At 45.2% G+C, this 27,521-nt stretch overlaps 1 protein-coding gene across 3 annotated transcripts in view; it reads right to left on the bottom strand.

Annotated features, from left to right (window-relative positions):
* Positions 1-27,521, bottom strand: part of UBE4A (ubiquitination factor E4A) — a 267,483-nt gene that overhangs the window by 145,780 nt on the left and 94,182 nt on the right. For all 3 annotated transcript variants that reach the window (XM_069224741.1, XM_069224739.1, XM_069224740.1), the window contains exons 14-18: positions 22,554-22,654; positions 21,939-22,052; positions 9,444-9,618; positions 8,298-8,478; positions 7,807-7,954 (exon numbers count right to left, since the gene is read on the bottom strand). In XM_069224741.1, coding sequence (XP_069080842.1) covers positions 7,807-7,954; positions 8,298-8,478; positions 9,444-9,618; positions 21,939-22,052; positions 22,554-22,654 — 719 coding nt within the window. The remainder of the gene's footprint in view (positions 1-7,806; positions 7,955-8,297; positions 8,479-9,443; positions 9,619-21,938; positions 22,053-22,553; positions 22,655-27,521) is intronic.

The following is a 27,521-nucleotide window of genomic DNA, read 5'->3' as shown; positions in this document are numbered from 1 at the left end:
TTGTCCGCTCCAGATGCTTAGTCTGTTTTTCCCTCAAGCTCTTTTGCCTGGTTGTGTTGCTTGTGTATGTGAGCAAGGATTAGTGTGTGCAGTATACTTTCTTCAACCTTGCACTGTCATTTAAAGAACTAAACAATGCGTTCACAGAAACAATACAAGCAATAACATTCAAACCAAAATGTTTTTTAAAAACATCTTTAAAAAATATTCAGTGTCAGTCTGTTCGTTTGGGTAAAAGATTTGGTTTTGCCTACGTGCAGAATTGTCTGCATGGCACTGTGCATGGCCTACAATCCTGCACTGTGTGATCTTATGCAGGGTCTGCAAACAAACCAAATCTCTATTTAGAGTGCCAGTCAATAAAGCTTTCATGGAGGGTCTAAAACAAATCATACCTCCAAGAATGCCACCAGTACCCTCATGGAATCTTAACATTATACTTACGACTAATGGGTCCACCCTTTAGACCCACGCACTCGTCAGATTCAATTCCTAACTTGGAAAGTAGCATTTCTAGTAGCAATCACTTCATTACGAAGAGTTAGTGAAATACAAGCATCCACTATTGAACAACCATTTATACAAGTACACAAATATAAGGTTGTACTTCACACAAACCCTAAATTTCTACCTAAAGTCATCTCACTGTTTCATTTAAACCAAACAGTGGAACTCCCAGTCTTCTTTCCCACAGCCAGACTCAGTGGCAGAAAGAGCACTACATACATTAGATATTAAGAGAGCTTTAATGTATTACATCGACAGAACAAAATCATTTCGTAAAACTAAACAATTGTTCGTCGCATTCCAAAAACTCCATACTGGTAATCCTATATCAAAACAAGGAACAGCCAGGTGGATAGTGAAATGTAGGGTCAGTTCATAGTACGACTGTATGTTTATATACTTGTATGAACGCTTGAATTTCACTAACTGTTCGCAATGAAGTAATTGCGACTAGGAAGGTGACTTCTCATGTCAAGAATTGTATTTGACATGAGTGCATAGGTTCAATTGGTGGGGCCATAAGTCACGTAAGCACTATGTTTAGGTTCCACAAAGGCAGTGGAGGTGTTCTAGGTGGGATGATGCGTTTTAACCCTTCCATGAAAGCTTTGATACCAGGAACTCTAAATAAAGAGCTGTGCTGTATATTTTGCAAATATGCGGAAATTGCAGTGAGATGTATTTTTATGGAAGAAAAAGCTAAATTTGATTTTTGCAAATGAAGCAAATAGCATACAATATCTTGTATTGATGCTGAAAGAGGGGCAATTTGTTTAGATTGACAGTAATATACAAATCTTTTCCATTTGTTGGCATAGCACTGCCTGGTAGTGGGTTTTCTTGCTTGCTTAACTACTTCCATACATTCAGTTGGTAGTTGTAGATACCCAAATTCTATGACCTCAGGAGCCAAATCGCTAGATTGAGTGTGTTGGGCTTCGGATGCCTGATCTGCCCTTTCTTTTGTGCCAACAGATCTGGTCAGTTTGGGAGTTTGGAGTGTGGTACTACTGACAGGTCTAATAGTGTTGTGTACCACGGTTGACGTGACCACGTTGGCGCCATGAGTATCAGATTGAGCGTGTTTTGACACAGTTTGTTGACTATAAATGGAAAGAGTGGGGAGAGGGGGTGTGGGGGGGGGGAAGCGTAAGCAAGTATCCCTGACAAACTGATCCATAGAGCATTGCCCTTGGATAGGGGATGTGGGTATCTGGATGCGAAGTTTTGGCATTTTGCGTTTTCGCTGGTGGCGAACAGATCTATGTCTGGTGTTCCCCATTGTTGAAAGTACTGTTGAAGTACTTGAGGGTGAATCTCCCACTTGTGTGTTTGTTGGTGATTTCTGCTGAGAACATCTGCCAATTGGTTGTGTATCCCTGGAATGTATTGTGTGCTACCAGGTGTTTTTGGTTGTGGATTGCCCATTTCCAATTTTTTTGGGCTGGGAGGGAGAGTTGGGACGAATGTGTCCCTCCTTGATTGTTTAGGTACTACATGGTTGTCATGTTGTCTGTTTTGATAAGGATTTTTGTGAGTGAGAATAGGTTGAAAAGCTTTGAGTGCTAGGAAGACAGCTAACAACTCTAAGTGATTTATGTGTAGCTGTTTGTGTTCGGCCTCCCATTGTCCTTGAATGTTGTGATTGTTGAGGTGAGCTCCCCAAACAATCATTGATGCATCTGTTGTAAGTATGGTCTGAGGCACAGGGTCTTTAAATGGCTGCCCTTTGTTTAGGTTTGTGGAATTCCACCACTGAAGGGACATGTAATTTTGGCAGTCTATCAACACTAGATCTTGAAGTTGACCCTGTGCCTATGACCATTGCTGTGCAAGGCACTGTTGCAAGGGCCGCATGTTTAGCCTTGTATGTGGAACAATCGCAATCCAGGATGCCATCATGCCCAACAGTTTCATGACAAATTTGACAGTGTACTGTTGACCTGTCTGTATTTGTGCTAATATATTGTGAAATGCTTGTATTCTTTGCGGATTTGGGCTTGCAAGCGCTTCTTGAGTATTTATTATCTCCCCTAAATTCTGTTGAATTTGCGCAGGTTGTAGTTGTGACTTTTGGTAGTTTATGGAGAACTCTAGGGTTTGCAGGGTTTGTATTATATAATGCGCATGGTTTTGACATTGTGTATGACTGTTTGGTTTTATTAGCCAATCATCCAGATATGGAAAGACATAAATGTGTTGCCTCCTTAGGTAAGTTGCAACTACCCCCAGGCATTTTGTGAATACCCTGGGAGCTGTTGTTATTCCAAAGGTAACACTTTGAACGGATAATGCTTTCCTTGAATGACAAACCTGAGATATTTTCTGTGCACTGGATGGAAGGGTGGGTACGTGAAAATACGCATCTTTGAGGTCTAATGTTGCCATGAAATCTTGTTGTTGAAGTAGTGGGATAACATCCTGTAGTATCACCATGTGGAAGTGTTCTGACAGGATGTAAAGATTGAGGGTTCTGAGATCTAATATTGGCCCTAAGGTCCCGTCCTTTTTGGGAATAAGAAAATACAGTGAGTAAACTCCTGACCCTATTTGATTTTGTGGCACAGTTTCTATTGCTTATTTGAGTAATAGAGATTTGGCTTCTTCTTGCAACATGATATGGTCTGTGGACAGCTTGTGTGGTTTTGGTGGAATATTTGGCAGAGTTTGTGTCAATTCTATGCACTAGCCATTGCGGATAATTGATACTACCCAGCTGTCTGTGGTAATGCCTAGCCAATTGTTGTGGAACTTTTACAGTCTTCCCCCCAACAGGTGAGGTGTGAATTGGGAAGGAATGGAACAAGTCACTGCTTAGTTTGATGTTTGATATTTTCCCCTGCCTCTGGGGTACTGGCCTCTATAAGTGCTTTTGAAACCAATTTGTTGGTATTGAGGTTGGTAGGTCGACTTTGGCTGCAAGGTGGATGCCTCTGCAGTTTGGGCTCTAAATCCACCTCTATATTGGGGTTTAAAGGATCCCCTGTATTGTGTGGTATATAGTGCACCCATGGCTTTTGCGGTGTCTGAATCCTTTTTCATCTTTTCAATTGCCGTGTCAACCTCTGGGCCGAAAAGTTGTTTTTGGTTGAACGGCAAATTGAGCACTGCCTGTTGGATTTCAGGCTTGAATCCTCAAGACCTAAGCCATACATGTCTCCTTATGGTTACAGCAGTGTTGACGGTTCTGGCTGCTGTATCTGCAGAATCTAGGGCTGACCTGATCTGATGATTAGTGATGGTTTGCCCTTCTTCTACTATCTGTTGTGCCCTTTTTTGATGTTCCTTGGGGAGATGTTGAATTATGCCTTTCATCTCATCCCAGTGGCCCCTGTTCCTCCTGTGGCGTCAGATCCGGAACGTCCTATGGCGCTCTAGGCGAGAAGCGAGGACTCTCCTGAGGCTCAACCACCTCGAAGACTGACGGCGCCGGAGAAGCCTGAGGACTCCGAGGTGATGGAGTCACCGGACTAACCTCCCACGTCACTGACTGGATGGAGGCCTCGATCGGGACCGACCTCTATCCGAATGATGCCGGGAATCATGCCGACGCCGTTTCTTGTGTGACCTTGAGGATTTTCCAGAAGAAGACATCGGATGACTCCTATGCTTCTTCTTCTTCGCCATGGCCAAAAAGAGTTTGGCCTCCCGCTCCTTGAGCGCCTTCGGGTTCATTCTCTGGCATGAACCACACTCCTCAAAACCATGCACAGAACTCAAGCACCACGGGCAGTCATTGTGCGGGTCAGTCACCGACATGCGGCCCCCGCACTCCCGACAAGGCTTAAACCCAGATTTTTTGAGGAGGAGACTTTGTAACCTACAATTAAACACCTTCGACAACAGTAACTCCCAAGTGCTAGGAAAAAAACTTTATGCTTCGAAGGCATGGAAAAAAGGGAACTGACGTCAGCACGCCGGCAAGGACCTTTATTGCCACACTGACGTCAGACGGAGTCACGTGGGAGTCGGGTAATTGTGACGTCCTCGTCGACGTGGAGAGCTGGGAAGAAAATTTCCGTCGAATGATGGTGCATTGGGAGAATTCATAAGGTGAGGAATCCACAGGTAGTTGTATCCATCAGAAACAAATTTGTTTACCTGTAGGCGAGAAAGCTTTGTGAATACTCCTGATCTCATGCAGAGATCTTATTGGCTTCCAACACTTCAACCAGGAAGTGCGGACAGCCATTTTGAGACTCTGCTTCCATCGAGTCTCAAAAAGAAATGTAATTTAAAAAAAAAAAAAAAAAAAAAAAAAAGAAAAGGGTCTTAAGGCTTAGAAATTATATATATTTTTTTAAATAAAATCATAGGGAAAATCGTGGCAGATCTGGGAATTTTGCAGTGATTTAAAAATAAATAAATAAAATAAAAAAATGTAAAAAAGGCCCAGTCTTCAGTACTTGCTTTTAATTGTGCCCACCGGAGGGCCAGGTCTTGGGGGCATTTCGGGCAAATTAAGAGGGGAGGGGGGCGTATGGGGCCCCTCACCTAGGGCTTATATTTCTTAGTAATACAACGAGGGAGTCCGGTGATCACCACATTCCTAGAGCAACATAGACAGGCATTTTCAATGCAACGGGTCTCGCATTCGCTCGAGTTAGAGCTATTAGCGTTGTTAACTCCTAACCGGACTTTTCTTGCCACACAAATTAAAAGAAAAAAAAATGCAAGGCGATCGTGCTGCGTGGAAAATGAACAGATAAAGTAGTCCGGAAACCATGCTGAAAACCTCGAGCCTCGCTATGTTTCTAGTAGTTTGAGGGTGCTGTGTAGGTGGGCTAAGCACCGGAAAAGGCATGACATATGCATGCCTTTCACTAATGAAGGCAAGCGGATTTTCAAAGGCAAGCCCACGAACCAATGAAAATCACTGACGTGACATGGACATGGTTGGAAGTTCAAAGAGAGATTACAGCATGGGACAGAGCGCTTTGCGCTCGCCCATAAAAAACAAACAGGGAGGCCTATTGACCCCCCCCCCCCAGATCCCAAGGACCACCATCTCCCTGGGGCTACAATGGATATAAGAAGGTGGTCCATCGCAGTCCCTCCAGCCCTCAGGGACAGCTCCTGCTACCTCCCAAGATGCCCACACTTGGAAGGTAGCTGTCTGCTTGGCAGGAGCGGACATCTCCTGCCAAGCAAAAGCAAAAGCAAAAGCAAACATAACTGCTTTCAGCAAGTGGGAGCAGTGAAACAGCTTCTGTTTGCTGAAAGAGTTTTCAGCTCTTTCCCTGCACGCTAACACCTGTGCAAGGAAAGAAATTAAAATATTGCTCCAGCAAGCAGGGATCTATTATTTGAAGCAGCTCCCTGCTTGTGGGAGTAATGCTAGCTTCCACAGGAGACATGAGCCGGCTGGGACAGCGGGCCTCTAGGACCCCCCCCACGGTCCTCATGTGATTAAATTAAGTGTGTTGTCTCTGGAGCTCCACACTGTAAAGTTATTTGTTGAAGATGCTCAAGGAAGAATCACATTGGCAAAGTTCCAGATAGACAAGGTCACTGAAGACATTTCCTCGATGTCCTTTACGCAGCTGTAGTGTAGGAGATGCACTAAACATTTACCCCCAATATTTAGCACTTACGAACTAGCCAGTACAAAGTATTCCAGTTGGGTAGACATTTTTCACAAAATGGTGTCTCTTATTGGATAAATAGGCATGGCAGGATTCAATATGGCACAATGCTCATTTCAGAGAAATTAAACCTCAACAGGAAGCACTTACAGATATAAACAAACCAGGTACCGAAATTCAACGTCCACTTCTGTAAAGTACTAACTATCTTAATTTCTTCCACATGGTCAAGGAAAAGCAAGTGTTTTTTCTTTGCACTTTCACCTTGAAAGGTTATCTGTTAACATTCCTGTAGGTGTTTGCATCCTTGCTTTTTTTTAGCGCAAAATCTCAAGTAGTGACTGACAAGTGGGTTCTTTCTCGTCAACTGCTGCTGACAGCCAACCCACGCCTTGGCCGTGCGTGACGTGGAGTTGGGTAGTTATTGGGGGTTGGCTGTAGAACCTGGCCACAGGCCAGGCCCTATGGCCAATCCCCACTGCACACGGCCAAAGACAGCACAAGGCGAGGGTTGGGTGGTTATAGGGGCCCTTTGCACAAAACCCCACTACGCATGCCTGAAGGCTGTGCACGGCGGTGGCTGGATCAACATATGGTAATTAAAATTACTTTACGAAACAAGAAAAAAAAAAATAGCAACTCACTTAAAAAACCCAAAGGTTACAGGGACTTTATAGTTGGCTTAATTTCAAAGGTATGAAACCATAGAAATTCAGCAGTTATAGCTAGAATTATTTTAAGTAACTATAGCTTGTGCCATAAGGTAACCATAACTTGCGCCCTCGCCATGCACTGTTAAGTACACCTCCTATTGCAACACTCGTGACATCTTTGATGATGATATTGATAATTTCAATTTTGATGAAAAAACTGTGCATGGTGAGGGCGGGCGGGAGTTATAGTAACTTGAAATAGCTAACTACAACTGCTGAACACACACACACACACACCCGACAGATGATCATGATGCAGAATCTGAACGGAGGTATTGTCTTTGTTTTGTATATGGGCTGAAGAGATGCTTTCAATAAAACTGCTGTAATGTTTGATAACTAAAAAAAATAAAAAGGTGTTAGAAAAATACTTCTGGGGGACTTGTCTTTAAAAGGAGATCAGAGGAATTAAAAACTGAAGTCAAGATAAAACGAGAAAGAAGATGTTTGGTGCATGCTGAGTTTAGTCTCACATCACCCTTCCTTTTTACATTTAGGCATATTTCTGATCTATGCCTCAATGCACAATAGCTGAACAATTTTTAAGATGCCATTGCCCCTAAACCACTTAAATCACATAGGTGACCATGCACATTACACCACCCTCCATCAATGCTTGCAAAAATGATTACTCCACCCTCAATCACAGGTCAACTTATAAACTAGTAGTACTTCTCTGACCCCAAATGCCGCTTACTGGAAAAAAAAGAATAACTACAAGAATTTAGGGTTTGGAGGAAGATGACTAATAGGCCTTGAACCTTCACTTCATGGCAATGAGAGGATCAAAGCCCCCCTTCAACATGGTGTAGCAAAAATGGAGAGAGAAAATACCATCCCAATTAAACTGAGAACAGAGGAATAGGCATATCTGGCCTGAGAAAGAGGTTTACTAACTCACATCCCCTTGATACAGACCGCAAGATAGCCAAGCCATGTTATCAATACAATGCCTGCCACCTCTCCCCTTTCTGTGCACAGACTTGTGCCACATCACTCACCTTAATCACCTCTGCTAGGTTACTGAAACCCACAATCATGCTTCCAGGCTTGTTGATTTTTTTCAGGACCCGCAATGTCTGGGCAAGAAGCATTGGTGAGTATGAGCGTCCATCCTTTGGCACTGTGGCACAGAAATTCTCCTCATTGCTAGTGGGAGAACAGGAATGAAAGAAAGATTACAACCAGTAGTGGAAAACGGATTACAAGAAGTGAAGGGGTGTGGAGAAGAAAGTGGACACAACCAGGGAGGAAGAGGGAAAATGTAATATAGCAACTGGGGAGAGGAACACTGATTATAATAGGTTGGGAGAGGAGTGATTCCATCTAATTAGGAGAGGGAATCACGTTACAACAGGATAGAATAAAAAAACGAAAACAAACCAAGCCCCAAATGAAGACATTTTACCTGGCAGGGTAGAGTACAAAACCCAAAGATATCCCTTACCCATAGTTTGGGTACTTTTGAAAGGTACAGTAACACAACCCTTACCCCAGATTCAGGTAGATGGTACAAATATCAGACACCAGCTGCTGAGGTTTGAAGTCAAACTCACTGAAGTCCTTCACTTTCAAAGCACCCATCTTTGGTCCCACCAAGTGCTGCAGGAAGTAGTTTAGCATAGAGATGATTCGCTCAGCAAGGAAGGGGTGAACAAACAGTGATCGGATCTCTGGGGAAGAAACAGAGTCTTGGGTGAAAACTCTCCACTTCAAGAATGAGGAGCGGAGAATGACAATCACCAAGAACAGGCAGCAGTAAATCTCCAATACCCTCAATGTTATGTTATGTTATGTTATGTTATAATGGTTTATATAGCACCTAAACTGCCCAGAGGCCTCGTAGCGCTTATACTGCCATGGCGGAGATGTACTGTTTATGTTCATACAGGAGTTTAGATTTTAAATAGCCAAGTCTTCAGATCCTTCCTAAAAGACATCTCTTGTGGATTAGATCTCATCTTGAAAGGGAGGTTGTTCCAGAGCAAGGCACCTTGATATCCTAGTGATCTTCCTCCCCATCTTGCTTTCCTCGCTATTGGTACTATGGCCAGGTTAGCTGAGGAGGATCTGAGTGTCCTGGCTGGAATGTAGACCTGTGCCAGTGTTTTAAGCATTTCAGGACCATTATCGAATATGGCTCTATGAAAGTGACAAAGGGTCTTGAACTGAATCTTTTCCTCCACAGGGAGCCAGTGTAGGGATGCGATCCCTGTCCGTATCGAGTGTTGTCTAGGAGTTTTTAACAATGACTGTCTGATACTCAATCGAGCTGGTTCCAACAGGTGGGGAGAGGCAGATTTGTAGGGCTCATAACAGAGGAGAGGAAGAGCAACGTAGCATTACACAAGGGAAGGCATAGTCCTTATCAGACGTGAAGAAGATGAGAGAACAGCTTTTATCCAGGGTGAGAGCATAAATCTTACCAGAGGTGAAGAAGCATGTTTTCTTAGCAGAGCAAAGAAATAGAAGGGTTTTTTGCTGAGGTGAGGAAGTGCAAAGCTCTAAACCAAGGTGAGAAAGAAGGTCTCTTGGCTCTAGTAAGAAGTGCTGGACTTTTTCCCAAAAAGCAGAAGCACATAATTCTTAGCTTCAGGGAAGAAGGTGGTATATTACTGGAAATTTGGAAGGTTCTTACCAGAGGTGAGGAATGCCAGAGTTCCAATCGTTTCATTGGACATGATGTTGTGAAATCGGGCCAACTGTCCGAGCATCTGCAGGCTGGCCTCCTTTTCTCTGCGAACCTCGGTGGACAAGTTCTCCCACTCTCCCCGGTCTTTCTCGATTTGCTGGATCTTAATTTTACTCAAGTACTGCGAGCAGAAAGAAAATCACCCCACTTAAGATTGGTCAAAAGAACAGTATTGAAAATGTCACTTACCCAGTGTACATCTGTTCGTGGCATTAGTCGCTGCAGATTCACATGTTTGGCACAGTCCGCTGCCTGGTGTTGGGCTCGGAGTATTACAAGTTGTTTTTCTTCGAAGAAGTCTTTTTTGGTCACGGGACCGAAGGACTCCTCCCTCTTCGGCTCCATTGCGCATGGGCGTCGACTCCATCTTAGATTGTTTTCCCCGCAGAGGGTGAGGATGGAGTTGTTTGCTATAAATAGTGCCCATGCAATGGAGTGAATATGTATGTACGTTAAGAGTTTATAATAATTATTTACAAATGTACAAATGTTTAAGATTTAAGATCTACTTCTAAACGGCTACAGGCTTCCCGGGGAGGCGGGAGGGTACATGTGAATCTGCAGCGACTAATGCCACGAACAGATGTACACTGGGTAAGTGACATTTTCAGTTCGATGGCATATGTTGCTGCAGATACACATGTTTGGCATAGACTATAAAGCAGTTACCTCCCCTAAAAGCGGTGGTTTAGCCTGTAGGAGTTGAAGTAGTTTGGAATAATGTTCTTAGTACAGCTTGGCCCACTGTAGCTTGTTGTGCATTTAGTACGTCTACCCAGTAGTGTTTAGTAAACGTATGAGGCGTAGACCAGGTTGCAGACTTACATATTTCGCTCATAGGAATGTTTCCTAGAAAGGCCATTGTAGCACCTTTCTTTCTGGTTGAGTGTGCCTTTGGTGTAATAGGCAATTCTCTTTTGGCTTTAAGATAGCATGTTTGAATACATCTGACTATCCATCTAGCAATGCCTTGTTTAGAGATTGGATTTCCTATGTGTGGTTTTTGAAAAGCTATGAACAGTTGTTTTGTTTTCCTGATTAGCTTTGTTCTGTCAATGTAGTACATTAGTGCTCTTTTGATGTCTAATGTATGTAGTGCCCTTTCAGCCACGGAATCTGGTTGTGGGAAGAACACTGGCAATTCTACTGTTTGATTTAAATGGAATGGTGAGATTACTTTTGGCAGAAATTTTGGATTTGTTCTTAGAACTATTTTATTTTTGTGTATTTGAATAAATGGTTCTTGTATGGTAAATGCCTGTATTTCACTTACTCTTCTGAGGGATGTGATTGCAATGAGAAATGCGACTTTCCAGGTTAGATATTGCATTTCACAGGAATGCATGGGTTCGAAAGGTGGACCCATGAGTCTTGTTAAGACGATGTTAAGGTTCCATGAAGGAACTGGTGGTGTTCTTGGTGGTATAATTCTTTTTAGCCCTTCCATGAATGCTTTAATAACTGGTATTCTAAATAGAGACGATGAATGAGTAGTTTGTAGGTAAGCAGATATTGCTGCGAGGTGTATTTTTATAGATGAAAAAGCGAGATTCGCTTTTTGCAAATGTAGTAAGTATCCTACTATGTCCTTTGTAGAGGCATGTAATGGTTGTATTTGATTGGTATGGCAGTAGTAAACAAATCTTTTCCACTTAGATGCATAGCAGTGTCTAGTGGAAGATTTTCTAGCTTGTTTTATGACCTCCATGCATTCTTGTGTGAGGTCTAAGTGTCCGAATTCTAGGATTTCAGGAGCCAAATTGCCAGATTCAATGATGCCGGGTTTGGATGCCTGATCTGTTGTTTGTGTTGTGTTAACAGATCTGGTCTGTTGGGTAGTTTGACATGCGGTACTAGTGAAAGGTCTAGTAGAGTTGTATACCAAGGTTGTCTTGCCCATGTGGGTGCTATCAGTATGAGTTTGAGTTGGTTTTGACTCAACTTGTTTACTAGATATGGAAGGAGAGGGAGAGGGGGAAAAGCGTATGCAAATATCCCTGACCAACTCATCCATAGAGCATTGCCTTGTGATTCGCGGTGTGGGTACCTGGATGCGAAGTTTTGGCATTTTGAGTTTTCTTTTGTTGTGAACAAATCTATCTGGGGTGTTCCCCAAATTTGAAAGTACTTGTTCAGAACTTGGGGGTGAATTTCCCATTCGTGGACTTGTTGGTGGTTTCGCGAAAGGTTGTCTGCTAGTTGGTTTTGTATTCCTGGAATAAATTGTGCTATTAGGCGAATGTGGTTGTGAATCGCCCACTGCCATATTTTTTGTGTTAGGAGGCACAATTGTGTTGAGTGTGTTCCTCCTTGTTTGTTTAAATAATACATTGTTGTCATGTTGTCTGTTTTGACAAGAATGTATTTGTGTGTTATAATGGGTTGAAAGGCTTTTAACGCTAGAAATACTGCTAACAGTTCTAGGTAATTGATATGAAATTTTGTTTGGTGTATTTCCCATTGTCCTTGAATGCTGTGGTGATTGAGGTGTGCTCCCCACCCTGTCATGGAAGCATCTGTTGTTATAACGTATTGAGGTACTGGGTCCTGAAATGTCCGCCCTTTGTTTAAATTTTTGCTGTTCCACCATAGAAGCGAGAGGTATGTTTGGCGGTCTACCAACACCAGATCTTGAAGTTGACCCTGTGCCTGTGACCATTGTGATGCTAGGCACTGTTGTAAGGGTCGCATGTGTAGTCTTGCGTTTGGGACAATGGCTATGCATGATGACATCATGCCTAGAAGTTTTAGCACAAATTTTGCTTGTATCTTTTGGTTTGGAAACATAGCACTTATTACCTTGTGGAATGCCTGCACTCTTTGTGGACTTGGAGTGGCAATTCCCTTTGATGTGTTGATGGTTGCTCCTAGATATTGTTGTGTCTGACACGGTTCTAGGTGTGATTTTGTATAGTTGATGGAAAACCCCAGTTTGTGAAGGGTTTGTATGACATATGTGGTGTCGTTTGCGCCTTTTTTTACTGTGTTGGTCTTGATTAGCCAATCGTCTAGGTAAGGGAACACATGTATCTGTTGTCTCCTGATGTGTGCTGCTACTACTGCTAGACATTTTGTGAACACTCTTGGTGCAGTTGTAATTCCGAATGGCAACACTTTGAATTGGTAATGTATTCCTTTGAATACGAACCTTAGGTACTTTCTGTGAGAAGGGTGTATTGGTATATGAAAGTACGCATCCTTTAGGTCTAATGTGGTCATGTAATCTTGCTGTTTGAGCAGTGGAATGATGTCTTGTAGTGTGACCATGTGAAAATGGTCCGATATGATGTAGGTATTTAGTGTCCTGAGATCTAATATTGGTCTTAATGTTTTGTCTTTTTTTGGAATTAGAAAGTACAGGGAGTAAACTCCTGTGTTTTTTTGTTGTACTGGTACTAACTCTATTGCATCCTTTTGCAGTAGTGCTTGAACTTCTAGTCCTAAAAGTTCTAAATGTTGTGGTGACATTTTGCGTGTTTTGGGAGGGATGTTTGGTGGGAATTTGTGGAATTCTATGCAATAGCCATGTTGGATTATTGCTAATACCCAATTGTCTGTTGTAATCTGTTGCCAAGATTGGTAGAATTGGCTTAGTCTTCCCCCCACTGGTGATGAGTGAAGGGGTTGCGTGACTTGAAAGTCACTGTTTAGGTGGAGGTGTTTTTGGAGTCTGGAATCTTCCCCTACTCCTTGGGAATTGACCCCCTCTATATCCCCTGAAACCTCCCCTTTGGAATGAACCCTGATATGGTGTGGTTCTTGTTTGTTGGCTGGTGGTGTCTGTGGGTTGGCCACGAAACCCCCCTCTAAATGGAGTTTTTCTAAAAGAGCCTCTGCTCTGCGGGGAGTAGAGTGCGCCCATGGCTTTGGCCGTGTCTGTGTCCTTTTTAAGTTTTTCAATGGCTGTGTCCACTTCAGGGCCAAAAAGTTGTTTTTCGTTGAAGGGCATATTAAGGACAGCCTGCTGGATTTCAGGTTTGAAGCCTGAAGTGCGGAGCCAAGCGTGTCTCCTTATGGTGACAGCAGTGTTGACTGTTCTCGCTGCAGTATCGGCTGCGTCCAGTGAAGAGCGGATTTGATTGTTTGAGATCGTTTGTCCCTCTTCAACTATTTGCTGCGCCCGTTTTTGGTATTCTTGGGGAAGATGGTCTACGAGAAGTTGCATCTCATCCCAGTATGCGCCGTCATATCTGGCCAGCAGCGCTTGAGAATTTGCGATGCGCCACTGGTTGGCTGCCTGTGATGCTACTCTTTTTCCTGCCGCATCAAATTTTCTGCTTTCTTTGTCCGGAGGTGGGGCGTCGCCAGATGTATGGGAATTTGCTCTTTTGCGAGCTGCCCCTACTACTACGGAGTCAGGTGGTAACTGCGAAGTAATAAACACTGGGTCTGTGGGTGGTGGTTTGTATTTTTTATCCACCCTTGGGGTGATGGCTCTTGATTTTACGGGCTCTTCAAAAATTTGTTTTGCGTGCCGTAACATCCCTGGTAGCATTGGGAGACATTGATATTGGCTATGTGTAGCCGAGAGGGTGTTAAATAAAAAATCATCCTCTATAGGATCGGAATGCAGTTGGACATTGTGGAATTCTGCAGCCCTAGCCACCAGTTGCGAGTATGAGGTACTGTCCTCTGGCGGTGACGGCTTTGTGGGGTATGAATCTGGATCATTGTCCGGCACTGGGGTGTCGTATAGGTCCCAAGCGTCTTGATCCTGATTATCTTGACTTATGGTAGTTTGCGCTGGTGAGTGCATTTGTGGCGGTGTTTGTGCCGGCGATGCCTGTTGTGGTGGAGAGGGCGGAGGCGTGACTTTTTTGACCACTTTGGCTTGTGGTTGTGCGTCATCCTTGAGGAGACCGATCCTTCTTTTCCTCATTATTGGGGGAAGGGTTGATATCTTCCCTGTGTCTTGCTGGATGTACAGTCTCTTTTGTGTGTAGTCTGATTCTACACTTTGGAGCTCTTGTCCAAATCTGTGCATCTGGCCACTTATTCCTTGTTCCTCTGTGTAGGATGAAGGTGTGGAAATTTTCGGCGCCGAGAGAGAATCTTTTTTCGGCTTCGGCACCAACAGAATTTTTGTTCCTTTCGGCATGGAGTCTCGGTGCCGATGTTTTTCGGTGCCGGTATCTTGTTTTTGTCTCTCGGAGCCGCTATCTCGGCTCCGAGGTTGCTCCATGGCGGTCCCTCGACCGGAGTCGGGTGTCTTCGCTATGGGCGTGCCCTTTTTCGGCGCCTTCGACGGGTCGCCTGATTTATGGGTCGAGCCATGGCCTGTTGGCAGTGGCGTCCCCTGGGCTTTCGTTTTCTCGATGGTTTTACTTTTCGACGTCTTACTCACAGTTTGTTGCTGTTGTTCGACGTCGGAGTCTCCGGATTCTGAGTCCGGAACCGAGAATGTTTCCTCTTCGTCGTCGAAACGTTGTTTTGTCGGCGTGGACGCCATTTGTAGACGCCTGGCTCTTCGGTCCCGGAGTGTTTTTCTGGACCGGAAGGCTCGACAGGCCTCACAGGTATCCTCCTTGTGCTCGGGGGACAAGCACAAGTTACAGACCAAGTGCTGATCTGTATAAGGATACTTACTGTGACATTTTGGGCAGAAACGGAACGGGGTCCGTTCCATCGGCTTCGATGTCGCACGCGGTCGGGCCGACCAGGCCCCGATGGGGGAATCGAAGCTACCCCAAAGTCTTCCGATGATCGGTGTCGATGTACCTAACTATCCCGATACCGAACGGAACAATACCGACGCTTTCTTCCGAGATTCTGACTAACTTTCCGAACCAAAACACGGAGCGAAAAGGAATACGTCCGAACCCGACAGCGGAAAAAAACAATCTAAGATGGAGTCGACGCCCATGCGCAATGGAGCCGAAGAGGGAGGAGTCCTTCGGTCCTGTGACCAAAAAAGACTTCTTCGAAGAAAAACAACTTGTAATACTCCGAGCCCAACACCAGGCAGCGGACTGTGCCAAACATGTGTATCTGCAGCAACATATGCCATCGAACATATGCTTACCCTCTGCGCTTGAGCGAAGAAAAATGTTTGAATACGTTTCGGAAAATGCTCAAAACTGCTGTGATCAGCATCTCTTCACAGGGACTGAGACTTTTCCAACACAAGCCTTAGAACAGCACAGGATACCATTCTTCTTAATAACCACATGCTTCATAATGAAAATGTCACTTACCCAGTGTACATCTGTTCGTGGCATCAGTCGCAGTAGATTCGCATGTTCTGCAATAGCTCGCCATCTGGTGTTGGGCCGGAGTGTTACAAGTTGTTTTTCTTCGAAGAAGTCTTTCGAGTCACGGGACCGAGTGACTCCTCCTTTTGTCTCCATTGCGCATGGGCGTCGACTCCATCTTCGATTGTTTTTCCCCGCAGAGGGTGAGGTAGGAGTTGAATTGTAGTAATAGTGCCCATGCAATGGAGTGACTAAGTATGCACCTATTTAAGGTTGAGATGACACATATATAAATAATTGAAGGTAACTTCCAAACTGCTACAGGCTCCCGGGGAGGCGGGTGGGCACATGCGAATCTACTGCGACTGATGCCACGAACAGATGTACACTGGGTAAGTGACATTTTCAGTTCGATGGCATCTGTCGCTGTAGATACGCATGTTCTGCATAGACTAGTAAGCAGTTATTTCCCCAAAAGCGGTGGATCAGCCTGTAGGAGTGGAAGTAGTCTGAAATAATGTTCTTAATACAGCTTGACCTACTGTGGCTTGTTGTGCGGATAACACGTCTACACAGTAGTGCTTGGTGAATGTGTGAGGCGTAGACCATGTGGCTGCCTTACATATTTCTTGCATTGGGATGTTTCCTAGAAAGGCCATGGTAGCACCTTTCTTTCTGGTTGAGTGTGCCCTTGGTGTAATGGGCAGCTGTCGTTTAGCTTTAAGGTAGCAGATTTGGATGCATTTAACTATCCATCTGGCTATACCTTGTTTTGAAATTGGGTTTCCTGCATGAGGTTTTTGAAATGCAATAAAGAGTTGTTTAGTCTTTCTGATGTTTTTTGTTCTGTCAATGTAATACATCAATGCTCTTTTGACATCTAATGTATGTAGTGCCCTTTCAGCTACGGTATCTGGCTGTGGAAAGAACACTGGAAGTTCCACTGTTTGATTTAGATGGAACGGTGAAATAACCTTTGGCAAAAATTTAGGATTGGTCCTTAGGACGACTTTATTTTTGTGTAGTTGTATAAAAGGTTCCTGTATTGTAAACGCCTGAATCTCGCTTACTCTTCTTAGGGAAGTAATGGCGATGAGAAATGCCACCTTCCAGGTTAGGAACTGTATGTCGCAGGAGTGCATGGGTTCAAAAGGTGGACCCATAAGTCTAGTTAGGACAACATTTAGGTTCCATGAAGGAACAGGTAGTGTTCTTGGTGGTATAATTCTCCTAAGGCCCTCCATGAATGCTTTAATGACTGGTATCTTATATAGGGAAGTTGAATAGGTAGTCTGCAGGTATGCAGATATTGCTGCAAGGTGTATTTTAATGGAAGAGAAAGCTAGGTTAGATTTTTGTAAGTGAAGCAAGTAACCCACTACATGTTCTGGAGTTGTGTGTAATGGTTGTATTTGATTAATATGGCAGTAGCAAACAAACCTCTTCCATTTACTTGCATAGCAGTGCCTGGTGGATGGCCTTCTGGCTTGTTTTATGACTTCCATACATTCTTGGGTAAGTTGTAAGTGCCCGAATTCTAGGATTTCAGGAGCCAGATTGCTAGATTCAGCGATGCTGGATCTGGGTGTCTGATCTTTTGGTTGTGCTGTGTCAACAGATCTGGCCTGTTGGGCAATTTGATGCAGGGTACCACTGATAGGTCTAGCAGCGTTGTGTACCAGGGTTGCCTTGCCCAAGTTGGTGCTATCAATATGAGTTTGAGTTTGCTTTGACTGAGTTTGTTTACCAGGTAAGGAAGGAGAGGGAGAGGAGGAAAAGCGTAAGCAAATATCCCTGACCAGTTCATCCATAGGGCATTGCCTTGGGATTGTTTGTGTGGGTATCTGGATGCGAAGTTTTGGCATTTTGCGTTCTCCCTTGTCGCAAACAAGTCTATCTGAGGTGTTCCCCAGAGTTTGAAATAAGTGTTCAGAATTTGGGGGTGAATTTCCCATTCGTGGACCTGTTGATGATCTCGAGAGAGATTGTCTACGAGTTGATTTTGGATCCCTGGTATAAACTGTGCTATTAGGCGAATTTGGTTGTGAATTGCCCAATGCCAAATTTTTTGTGCTAGCAGGCTTAACTGCGTGGAGTGCGTCCCTCCCTGCTTGTTTAGATAATACATTGTTGTCATGTTGTCTGTTTTGACGAGAATGTATTTGTGAACTATTATTGGTTGGAAAGCTTTTAGTGCTTGAAAAACTGCTAGAAGTTCTAGGTGGTTGATATGCAGTTTTGTTTGATGTACGTTCCATTGTCCTTGTATGCTGTGTTGATCGAGGTGTGCTCCCCACCCTGTCATGGAAGCATCTGTTGTTATTACGTATTGTGGCACTGGGTCTTGGAAAGGCCGCCCCTTGTTTAAATTTATGTTGTTCCACCACAGAAGCGAGAGGTAAGTTTGACGGTCTATTAACACCAGATCTAGAAGGTGACCCTGTGCTTGAGACCACTGTGATGCTAGGCATTGTTGTAAGGGCCTCATGTGCAGTCTTGTGTTTGGGACAATGGCTATGCATGAAGACATCATGCCTAGGAGTTGTAATACCATCTTTGCCTGTATCTTTTGTGTTGGATACATGCGTTGTATGATGGTGTTGAAATTTAGAATTCTTTGTGGACTTGGAGTGGCTACTCCCTTTGATGTGTCTATTATGGCTCCTAGGTATTGTTGTACCTTGCGCGGCAGAATGTTGGATTTTGTAAAGTTGACGGTGAACCCGAGTTTGAAGAGGGTTTGTATGATCTGATTTGTGTGATTTGAGCACTGTATGAACGAATGGGCCTTGATTAGCCAGTCGTCCAAATATGGGAACACATGTATTTGCTGCCTTCTTATGTGTGCAGCGACTACCGCTAGACATTTGGTAAAGACTCTTGGTGCGGTTGTTAATCCGAAAGGCAGTACCTTGAATTGGTAATGTATTCCTTTGAATACAAACCTTAGGTATTTCCTGTGCGATGGGTGTATTGGTATATGGAAATAAGCATCCTTGAGGTCTAAAGTTGCCATGTAGTCGTGTAGTTTTAGCAATGGCAATACTTCTTGTAGTGTGACCATGTGGAAGTGGTCTGATTTGATGAAAGTGTTCACTACTCTGAGGTCTAGGATTGGTCTCAGTGTTTTGTCCTTCTTTGGTATCAGAAAGTACAGTGAGTAAACTCCTGTGTTTATTTGTGTGTTTGGCACTAATTCGATTGCATTCTTTTGCAATAGTGCCTGCACTTCTATCTCCAGGAGATTGGAATGGTGTGTTGTTAACTTTTGTGCTTTTGGTGGTATGTTTGGAGGGAATTGTAGAAATTCTATGCAATAACCATGTTGGATAATTGCTAGAACCCAAGTGTCTGTAGTGATTTTCTCCCATGCTTTGTAATAGTGACCTATTCTTCCCCCCACTGGTGTTGTGTGGAGGGGGTGAGTGACATGTGAGTCACTGTTTAGTAGTAGGGGGTTTGGGGCTTTGAAATCTTCCTCTATTTCTAGGGAATTGCCCTCCTCTATATTGTCCCCGAAAACCTCCTCTATATTGTCCCTGGTAACTGGACGGTGTGGCTTGTGAGGTGCTGGCTTGTGTGCTTTGACCCCGAAACCCCCCTCGAAAGGGCGTTTTACGGAATGTGCTGTAATTCCCTCTGCTCTGCGGGGAGTAGAGTGCGCCCATGGCTTTGGCAGTGTCCGTATCTTTTTTGAGTTTCTCAATCGCTGTGTCCACTTCTGGACCGAACAGTTCTTTTTCATTAAAAGGCATATTGAGAACTGCTTGTTGAATCTCTGGTTTAAATCCAGACGTTCGGAGCCATGCATGCCTTCTGATAGTTACAGATGTATTAATTGTCCGTGCAGCTGTATCTGCAGCGTCCATGGAGGAGCGTATCTGGTTGTTGGAGATGGTCTGTCCCTCCTCAACCACTTGTTTTGCCCTATTTTGTAAGTCCTTGGGCAGATGTTCAATGAGATGTTGCATCTTGTCCCAGTGGGCTCTGTCATAGCGCGCAAGTAGTGCCTGGGAGTTCGCGATGCGCCACTGGTTTGCAGCTTGTGCTGCGACTCTTTTACCAGCTGCATCGAACTTGCGGCTTTCTTTATCTGGGGGTGGTGCATCTCCAGATGTGTGAGAGTTGGCCCTTTTCCTAGCTGCTCCTACAACGACAGAGTCTGGTGGCAGCTGTGTAGTGATGAAAACCGGGTCCGTAGGAGGCGCCTTATACTTTTTTTCCACCCTTGGTGTGATTGCTCTACTTTTGACCGGCTCCTTAAAGATGTCTTTTGCGTGCCGGAGCATACCAGGGAGCATAGGCAGGCTTTGGTATGAGCTGTGGGTGGAGGAGAGTGTGTTGAATAAGAAATCATCCTCGACCTGTTCTGAGTGGAGGCTTACGTTGTGAAATTGTGCTGCTCTAGCCACCACTTGAGAGTACGCGGTGCTGTCTTCTGGTGGAGATGGCTTTGTAGGGTATGCCTCCAGACTGTTATCTGACACTGGGGCGTCGTATAGGTCCCATGCGTCCTGATCTTGGTCACCCTGGCTCATGGTGGTGTGAGCTGGGGAGTGTGATGGAGTTTGTGCTGGTGAAACGTTAATCACGGGCGGAGGAGAGGGTGGTGGGGTAACTCTTTTCACCACTTTTGGTTGTGGTGTTTGTTCCGTCTGGAACTCCAACCTTCTCTTTCTCCTAATGGGGGGAAGGGTGCTTATTTTTCCTGTCCCCTGCTGAATGAAGATACGCTTTTGCGTATGGTCCACATCAGTTGCTTGTAGCTCTTCCTCAAACCTATGCTTCTGCATTTGGGAGGTTAGCGAGTGCTCTTCTGTATAAGAGCCTGAAGCTGGGTCGCTTGCAGTTTGTTTCGGCATCGAAACTTTGTCTGCGTGTTTTTTCGGCTCCGAGGTGACTTTTTTCCTTTTCGGGGCCGAAACCTCTCGGCGTCGATCTGTTTCGGTGCCGCTGTCTCGGTGTCGAGCCGTGTCCACACCGGCATCTCGGTGTCGAGGCTTGTCTCCAGCACTTTCTCGGTCCCGAGAAGGCTGCGTGCCGGTGTCTCGACCGGAGTCGGACGATCTCGGCACTGTTTGGGCCTTTTTCGGTGCCGACGGTCGGTCACCGAATTTATGGGTCGAGCCATGGCCTGGTGGCAGTGGCGTCCCCTGGGCCTTGTAAATGTTCCTCTGAGTGGATTTCGACGTCTTACTCACGGTTTGTGTATCGTCGAATCCTTCGGAGTCTGAGTCTTGGATCGAGAAGGTACCTTCCTCTTCCTGTTCCTCGAACTCCCGTTGGGCTGTCGGTGCGGACGCCATCTGAAGTCTTCTGGCTCGACGGTCTCGGAGTGTTTTTCGGGACCGGAACGCACGACAGGCCTCGCAGGTGTCTTCGCTGTGCTCAGGTGACAGGCACAGGTTGCAGACCAAGTGTTGGTCTGTGTAGGGGTATTTATTGTGGCATTTGGGGCAGAAACGGAACGGGGTCCGTTCCATCGGCGTTCTTCAGCACGCGGTCGGGCCGACCAGGCCCCGACGGAGGATCGAAAAACTACCCCGAAGGGCACCGGAGCTCTTCGATCTTCGATGCGGTGTGGAATCTAAGTACGCCGATCCCGAACGCAACAATACCGACGAAAATCTTCTGAAATTAGCTAATTTTCCGTTCCGAAACTCGGAGCGACAGGAACACGTCCGAACCCGATGGCGGAAAAAAAACAATCGAAGATGGAGTCGACGCCCATGCGCAATGGAGACAAAAGGAGGAGTCACTCGGTCCCGTGACTCGAAAGACTTCTTCGAAGAAAAACAACTTGTAACACTCCGGCCCAACACCAGATGGCGAGCTATTGCAGAACATGCGTATCTACAGCGACAGATGCCATCGAACATTCATATCATATTTGTAACTGCCATTTTAGAAGTATAAATGCTCTGATAATGCTGCTCTGTTGCCAAATATCACACTCTTTCCATCCTACTATAAACTCTTTAGTGCTCCTCTACCTTCTGTACTAGAGACCATCCTTTCTATGCAAGTAGAGAATAAATGCCCTCCCCAAGTTTGCTGGCCCAGGATGTTACACCACGTTAAACCTCCCTGAACAGTTTTGGTAGCTTAGAGTAGATAAATGGAGGATGTGCATACTGCAGAGCAATCAAGGCAGATCTTCCTCAGAAACTGAAGAGGTATGTAAAGAGATATATTAAAATGAAATTGGGTAAGAATCCAAGTACAAGCACAGCTCAGGGTTACATATCACCTGGATGGCTTCATCCAGCAGAAAGATGGCGTCATTCATCAACAGGTTCAGGAAGCGCAGAAATAGCGGGGGATTCATGGCTTCCAGGTTCTCTGAAGCATAGTTTGCCAGTTGCTGCAAAGGCACCAAAGAACAGTCAGTTGTAATGCAGAGCCCCTGCACAGATAACAAAGCAGCCCGTCTGGGAACAAAGTTCCTGTACTGGCAACAAAGCACAATCAGATGGCGAGCAGAGTCTGTGCATGCACCTCCAGAAACATTTCCAAGGACCCCTTCAGAAAGAATGATTCATGCCTCCCAACAAAGTCTCTGAAGTAGGACAAGTCATCAGTTTACAGTAAAGGAATTGTTTAACTCTTGACAGTGCTGCTCTGGCTGAAAGGAGACCAATGTACACAATGAAAAAAACTGCTGCGCATGTTCACATAATGCACACCTCTGTAAGCTCTCCCACTTTTCACACAGGTGCTTTATTTTATAAACAACAGGCAGTGGCAGACATTATTTCATAGGTTTGAGTATAAGAGATTGTACAAGTCCCCAGGCATGCTTCATGCTATTAAAACACATACACAAAAAAAAAAAAAAAAAAAACAATTACACCTGCTCCCTCACCTTGATACTCCGCCGGTAGGACTCTTGACCCCACATATACTTCAAGATCGGATACATGGGTCGGCGATAGTTGAACTTTTGTTCAAACTGATGTGGGTCACCTGGACAAAAGGCACAGCCAAATGTATCCATGTGAGAAAGGAAATCAAGACAGTTGGGATCAATAAAACCCAGAGAGATGCACACTTCTTATTCATAGCTTTCCTGCCTATTCATTGCTTTTCCTCACTACAGTGTATTGAATATTTAAAACAGGACTTTAAACAAAATTCCTCAGTACATTTGAACAAGGGCCGTTACAGGCATCTAATGCCTGACGTTTTGGAGGTGTAGTTAAGATGCTCGCCTATAGGAAGCTGTAACACTAAACCTTGGAACACGGCAGCCACTATGTGTCTTTGACTGGAATCCAAACCTTCAGATCCTATCGACATTTAGGAAGCCTTTGCTGAAAGAGCTCTTTTTTGTCACTTCATGTCCTAGCCTTTCACACCTGCTCAGCAGATAAGTGAGAAAGTGGCTTTTTTTAAATGGTTCATTTTTTAATTCGCGAAAAGGAGAAGCTGGATGTTTTACCTCCATTGACAGGGAAGTGGAAATGATATTGTGACTCTTTAGAAGATTCAAAACTACAATTATAATAACTACTTGTGTGAGCTGTACTTATCAAACAAAAAAGGCCATTCTTTTACAAATGCCCAATATCTTACGCTACCTCAACCACTCTCAAATACAGCAGACATTTAAGATCACCCAGGATTTCTCTTTGTAGCCACTCTATTATTTTAGCGTATCTAAATCAGCCCAGATCCATCTAGCGCAAAGACAGGAGATGTCAAATGATATTCTGGCCTCAATGATGGGTCACTGACCAATCATAGGGTTTACTTCCAAAGGGTGAGCTCAGCATGTAATAATCTTGAGTGTGTTTACATTAGTACTAGGAGTTAAAACACAAGCCATAACGTTTTAAAGCTCCAGAAAATACATTTCACTACTGAAAAGGTAACTCAGCTGTACCAATGGTTTTAAAGCTTGAATCTAGCTTACCTTCACTGGTTTTATACTAGTCTACCATCCTGCCACTATTCTCACACATAGCAAACCGCAGTTTCAGTCTTCATTCTTAAAACCTACTGCCTCCTTTGGTTTATCAGTTTCCTCTATGTATCTGTCATTTTGTGGGGAAAGCAGAGAACAAGTGAAGTGGATAACTCCAATTGCAATCATCAGACAATAGCTACAAGCCCTTTGTGTCTAAACTGGCAAAACAAATGAAAATTGAACACTTTCGGTAAAAAGCCCGGAAGTGGTTTGAAAACACAAACCAACAGGAAATGATGGTCCAATACTTCCCAACAAATAAACAATATTTGAAAATGGCCCTCACTCCTAACTGTTGTCCGAGGCAACAAAGGGGATGCAGAATGTGACAATGTTAGGGGGATTCTACTATGCACACCCAAGACAAATATCTTGTTTCTACAGCTAACCAAATCTTCCCTCCAGCATTTGAAAGGTAACAATATTAAGGGTGTGCATGGGGGATATGTGACTGGACTCAAAGTTGATGGGTTCTACAACTATCACCAACCTGAAGCAGACAATGGAGCATGACAGACTCAGTCTATGTGCAATGATTCAGATCATTTAGGTAGCTGCCCACAATAGTTGGTTGACAATGTGATTAAGTTAGAAAGGACCTCTCAATCTCCCCACAATTATTCAGAGCCCAGGTGTAGGACAGTACCTTCTTTCTTGGCATGGTTACCCCATTTTCTGGCTGTTGTCAGTATGTTTGACTGTGTCTACTGGGATCCTGCTAACCAGGACCCCAGTAACTTTGCTCTTTCCTCTTAATTGTACCTTTCTCTTCCCACAATTGGCATACTGGCCCCCCCATGTAAGCCCCTCGAATATGGTACCTAGATACCCAGGGCATTGGGGTTCCAGGGGATCCCTACTGGCTGCAGCAGTCATTCTGCCACCCATAGGGAGCCCATGCAAAGGGTTCTGTAGGCCTGCCATTGCAGTTTGCATGAAACAGGTGCATGCACCCGTTTTCACTACAATGCACTGCACCAGCTCACTAGAAGTCCCCCCCCATGGTAGGTCCTCTCAGCCCAGTGGGCAGGGTGCAGGTGCCGGTGTGTGAGGGCACCCCTGCACTAGCAGAGGTGACCCCACAACCTCCAGAACTATTTTCCTAGACTTTGTGAGTGCGGGGATGCCATTTTAAGGATGTACTGGACATAGATCACTACCTATGTCCAGCTACCTAATGGTAACTCTGAACCTGGGCATGTTTGGTATTAAACATGACGGAATCATACCCCAATACTGTAGCAAGTATTGTAAGTATGATTCCATGCACTCTGGGGGCTCCTTAGAGGAACCCCCGCATTGCTACCAGCAGTCTTACAGGGTTTTCCAGGCAGCCCAGCTGCTGATATCCCTCAGACAGGTTTCTAGCCCTCCCTCTGCTTGATTTGATCAAGCCCAGGAAGACAGAACAAAGGATTTCCTTTGGGCGAGGGACGTAACACCCTCTCCTTTTGGAAATTGGTGTGACTTGCTTGGGAGGGGTAGCCTCCCCAAGCCACTGGTTTGCTCTGAAGGGCACATTTGGTGCCCTCTATGCATAAACTAGTCCACACCAGGTAAGGGACCCCCAGACCCTGCTCTGACTTGAAGCTGGACAATGGAAAGGCGAGTGACCACTCCCCTGTCAATCGCCGCCCCAGGGGTGGTGCCCAGAGCTCTTCCAGAGGATCCCTGGGTTCTGCCACCTATTTCCAAGGTTGGCAGGGATCTCTGGGAGCATCTGAGTGTACAGGCCAGGCAGGTGACATCAGAGCCCCCTCCTGATAGGTGCTTACCTGGTTAGGTGATCCATCCACCTTTCATGGCTATTTAGGGTCTCTCTCTTGGGTGGGTCCTCAGATTAGGATTGCAAGATTCCAGCAGGACTCCTTTGCAACCTCTGCTTGGACTTCTGGACACTGGAACCGCGACTGGACCCCAAAGGAACTGACAGCTTCTACAAAGAAGACTCTTCTGCAACTTAGTTTCCATGTCTCCTGCCATCTTTGCAACATTTCCCTGGTTCAAATGAAATCAAATCATAAACATTTATAAAGCGCGCTACTCACCGGTGCGGGTCTCAAGGCGCTAGGGGGAAGGGGTTACTGCTGCTCAAAGAGCCAGGTCTTGAGTTGCCTCCGGAATGCGGAGTGGTCCTGGGTGGTCCTGAGGTTGGTGGGGAGGGAATTCCATGTTTTGGCCGTCAGGTAGGAGAAGGATTTCCCACCTGCTGTGGTGCGGCGGATGCGAGGGACGGCGGCGAGAGCGAGGTTGGCGGAGCGAAGTTGACGGGTGGGTGTGTAGAAACTGAGGCGACGGTTGAGGTATTCGGGTCCCTTGTTGTGGAGGGCTTTGTGTGCGTGGGTGAGGAGTCGGAAGGTTGTGCATCCTCAGAAGACTGCAACTCATCAGCCAGCACAAGAAGAAGAAGGAATCTCCCTTGGAGTGAAGGAGTCATTCCCCTGCAACCACAGGCACCTACAGCATGCGACGACCGGCTGCGTGGACCGGAGTAGTCTTCTCGGTCCTCTCTGCCAGCTGTCCAACTTTGGTGGAGGTAAGCCCATGCGCTGAGTCCCTTGCAGCTGCCAAGGCTTGTTTGCATCTTCTCCAATGGATTTTCAGGGACGTGTAGCTCCAGCCCCAGGACTCCATCCTGCAAAGTACAGCCTCCTGCGTGGTTCTCCTTTGTAGTGCTGCGTGGGCTTCTTCTGCGACATCTGTGTCCCCGTCCTGTGGGACTCCTGTGGGTGCTGCCTGTGGACTCTCTGCACCGCCGCAAGTCTCCTGTGACTCCCCCTCCTGGGTTGAGTCCTCCCGGGCTATGCTGGCAGCACCACTTTTCCACTAACTGCAGGTTTGCCGCTGCCAAGGCTTGTTGGTGGAATTCCTGCACCGACATCCGTCTGCAATCTTACTTTCAGAATGGAACATCATCTGCATCCATCAGGAACTCTTCTTCGGCTCCAGGGCTGACCTGTTCTTCATCACCATCGACCAACTCCTGCAACTACAGCTGAGTGGGTAGTAGCTCCTACTGGGCTCCACTGTGACTCTTGGTCCCCTCTCGCCACAGGTCTTCTGTCTTCAGGAATCCACCGCTGGTTTGCTTGCAGTCTTGTCTGGGTGTCTTTTCTTATTTTCATACTTTTGGGTGGTTTGGGGAAAATCCATTGATTCACTCCTGCATTGCTGGTCGCTTGGGGGGGTTGGGGGGGAAAGAGAGGGAGTACTGGGTTACTTACCGCTGCGGTTTTCTATTACTTCCAGCTCCCCTCTACACATCTTGCTTACCTAGATGGGGGTACCTTATTCCCATTCCATCTTTTAGTATATGATTTGTGCTCCCCCTAGGGTCACTATTGGTTATTGCTATTTGCACTTTTTTCTAAGCTTTTCTACCTATTTCTGATTGCTAGTGTGTATGTGTAGTGTATTACTTGCCTCCTAGTGATGGGTTACCCTTCTAGTATTTTGTGGCGATTTGTTCCAAAAATAAAGTACCTTTATTTTTGTACAACTGAGGGTTTCATGTGTGTCAGTATTGTGTAACTACAGTGGTATTGCAGGAGCTTTGCATGTCTCCTAAATAAGCTTTGGCTGCTCATCAACAGCTACCTCTAGAGAGCCTGGCTTCTAGACACTGCCTATACTTCACTAAGAGGGGATACCTGGATCTGGTATATGGTGTAAGTACCATAGGTACCCACCACACACCAGGCCAGCTTCCTACACTAGGTTTTGATGGATTCCTGTGTTCCCAGATTGGGATTTGTAAGAAAGAACTGATAAAATAAAACAGTAGTACATGCACTTTTAACAGGAAAAACATATACATGTATTTCTCACTGTAGTAAACTGGACTCTTTGCAAATGTTTTCCATT

The sequence above is a fragment of the Pleurodeles waltl genome, chromosome 3_1 (assembly GCF_031143425.1).
Source record: "Pleurodeles waltl isolate 20211129_DDA chromosome 3_1, aPleWal1.hap1.20221129, whole genome shotgun sequence".
NCBI classification, from domain to species: Eukaryota; Metazoa; Chordata; class Amphibia; order Caudata; family Salamandridae; genus Pleurodeles; species Pleurodeles waltl.
This window is presented reverse-complemented; position numbering and strand designations above follow the sequence as displayed.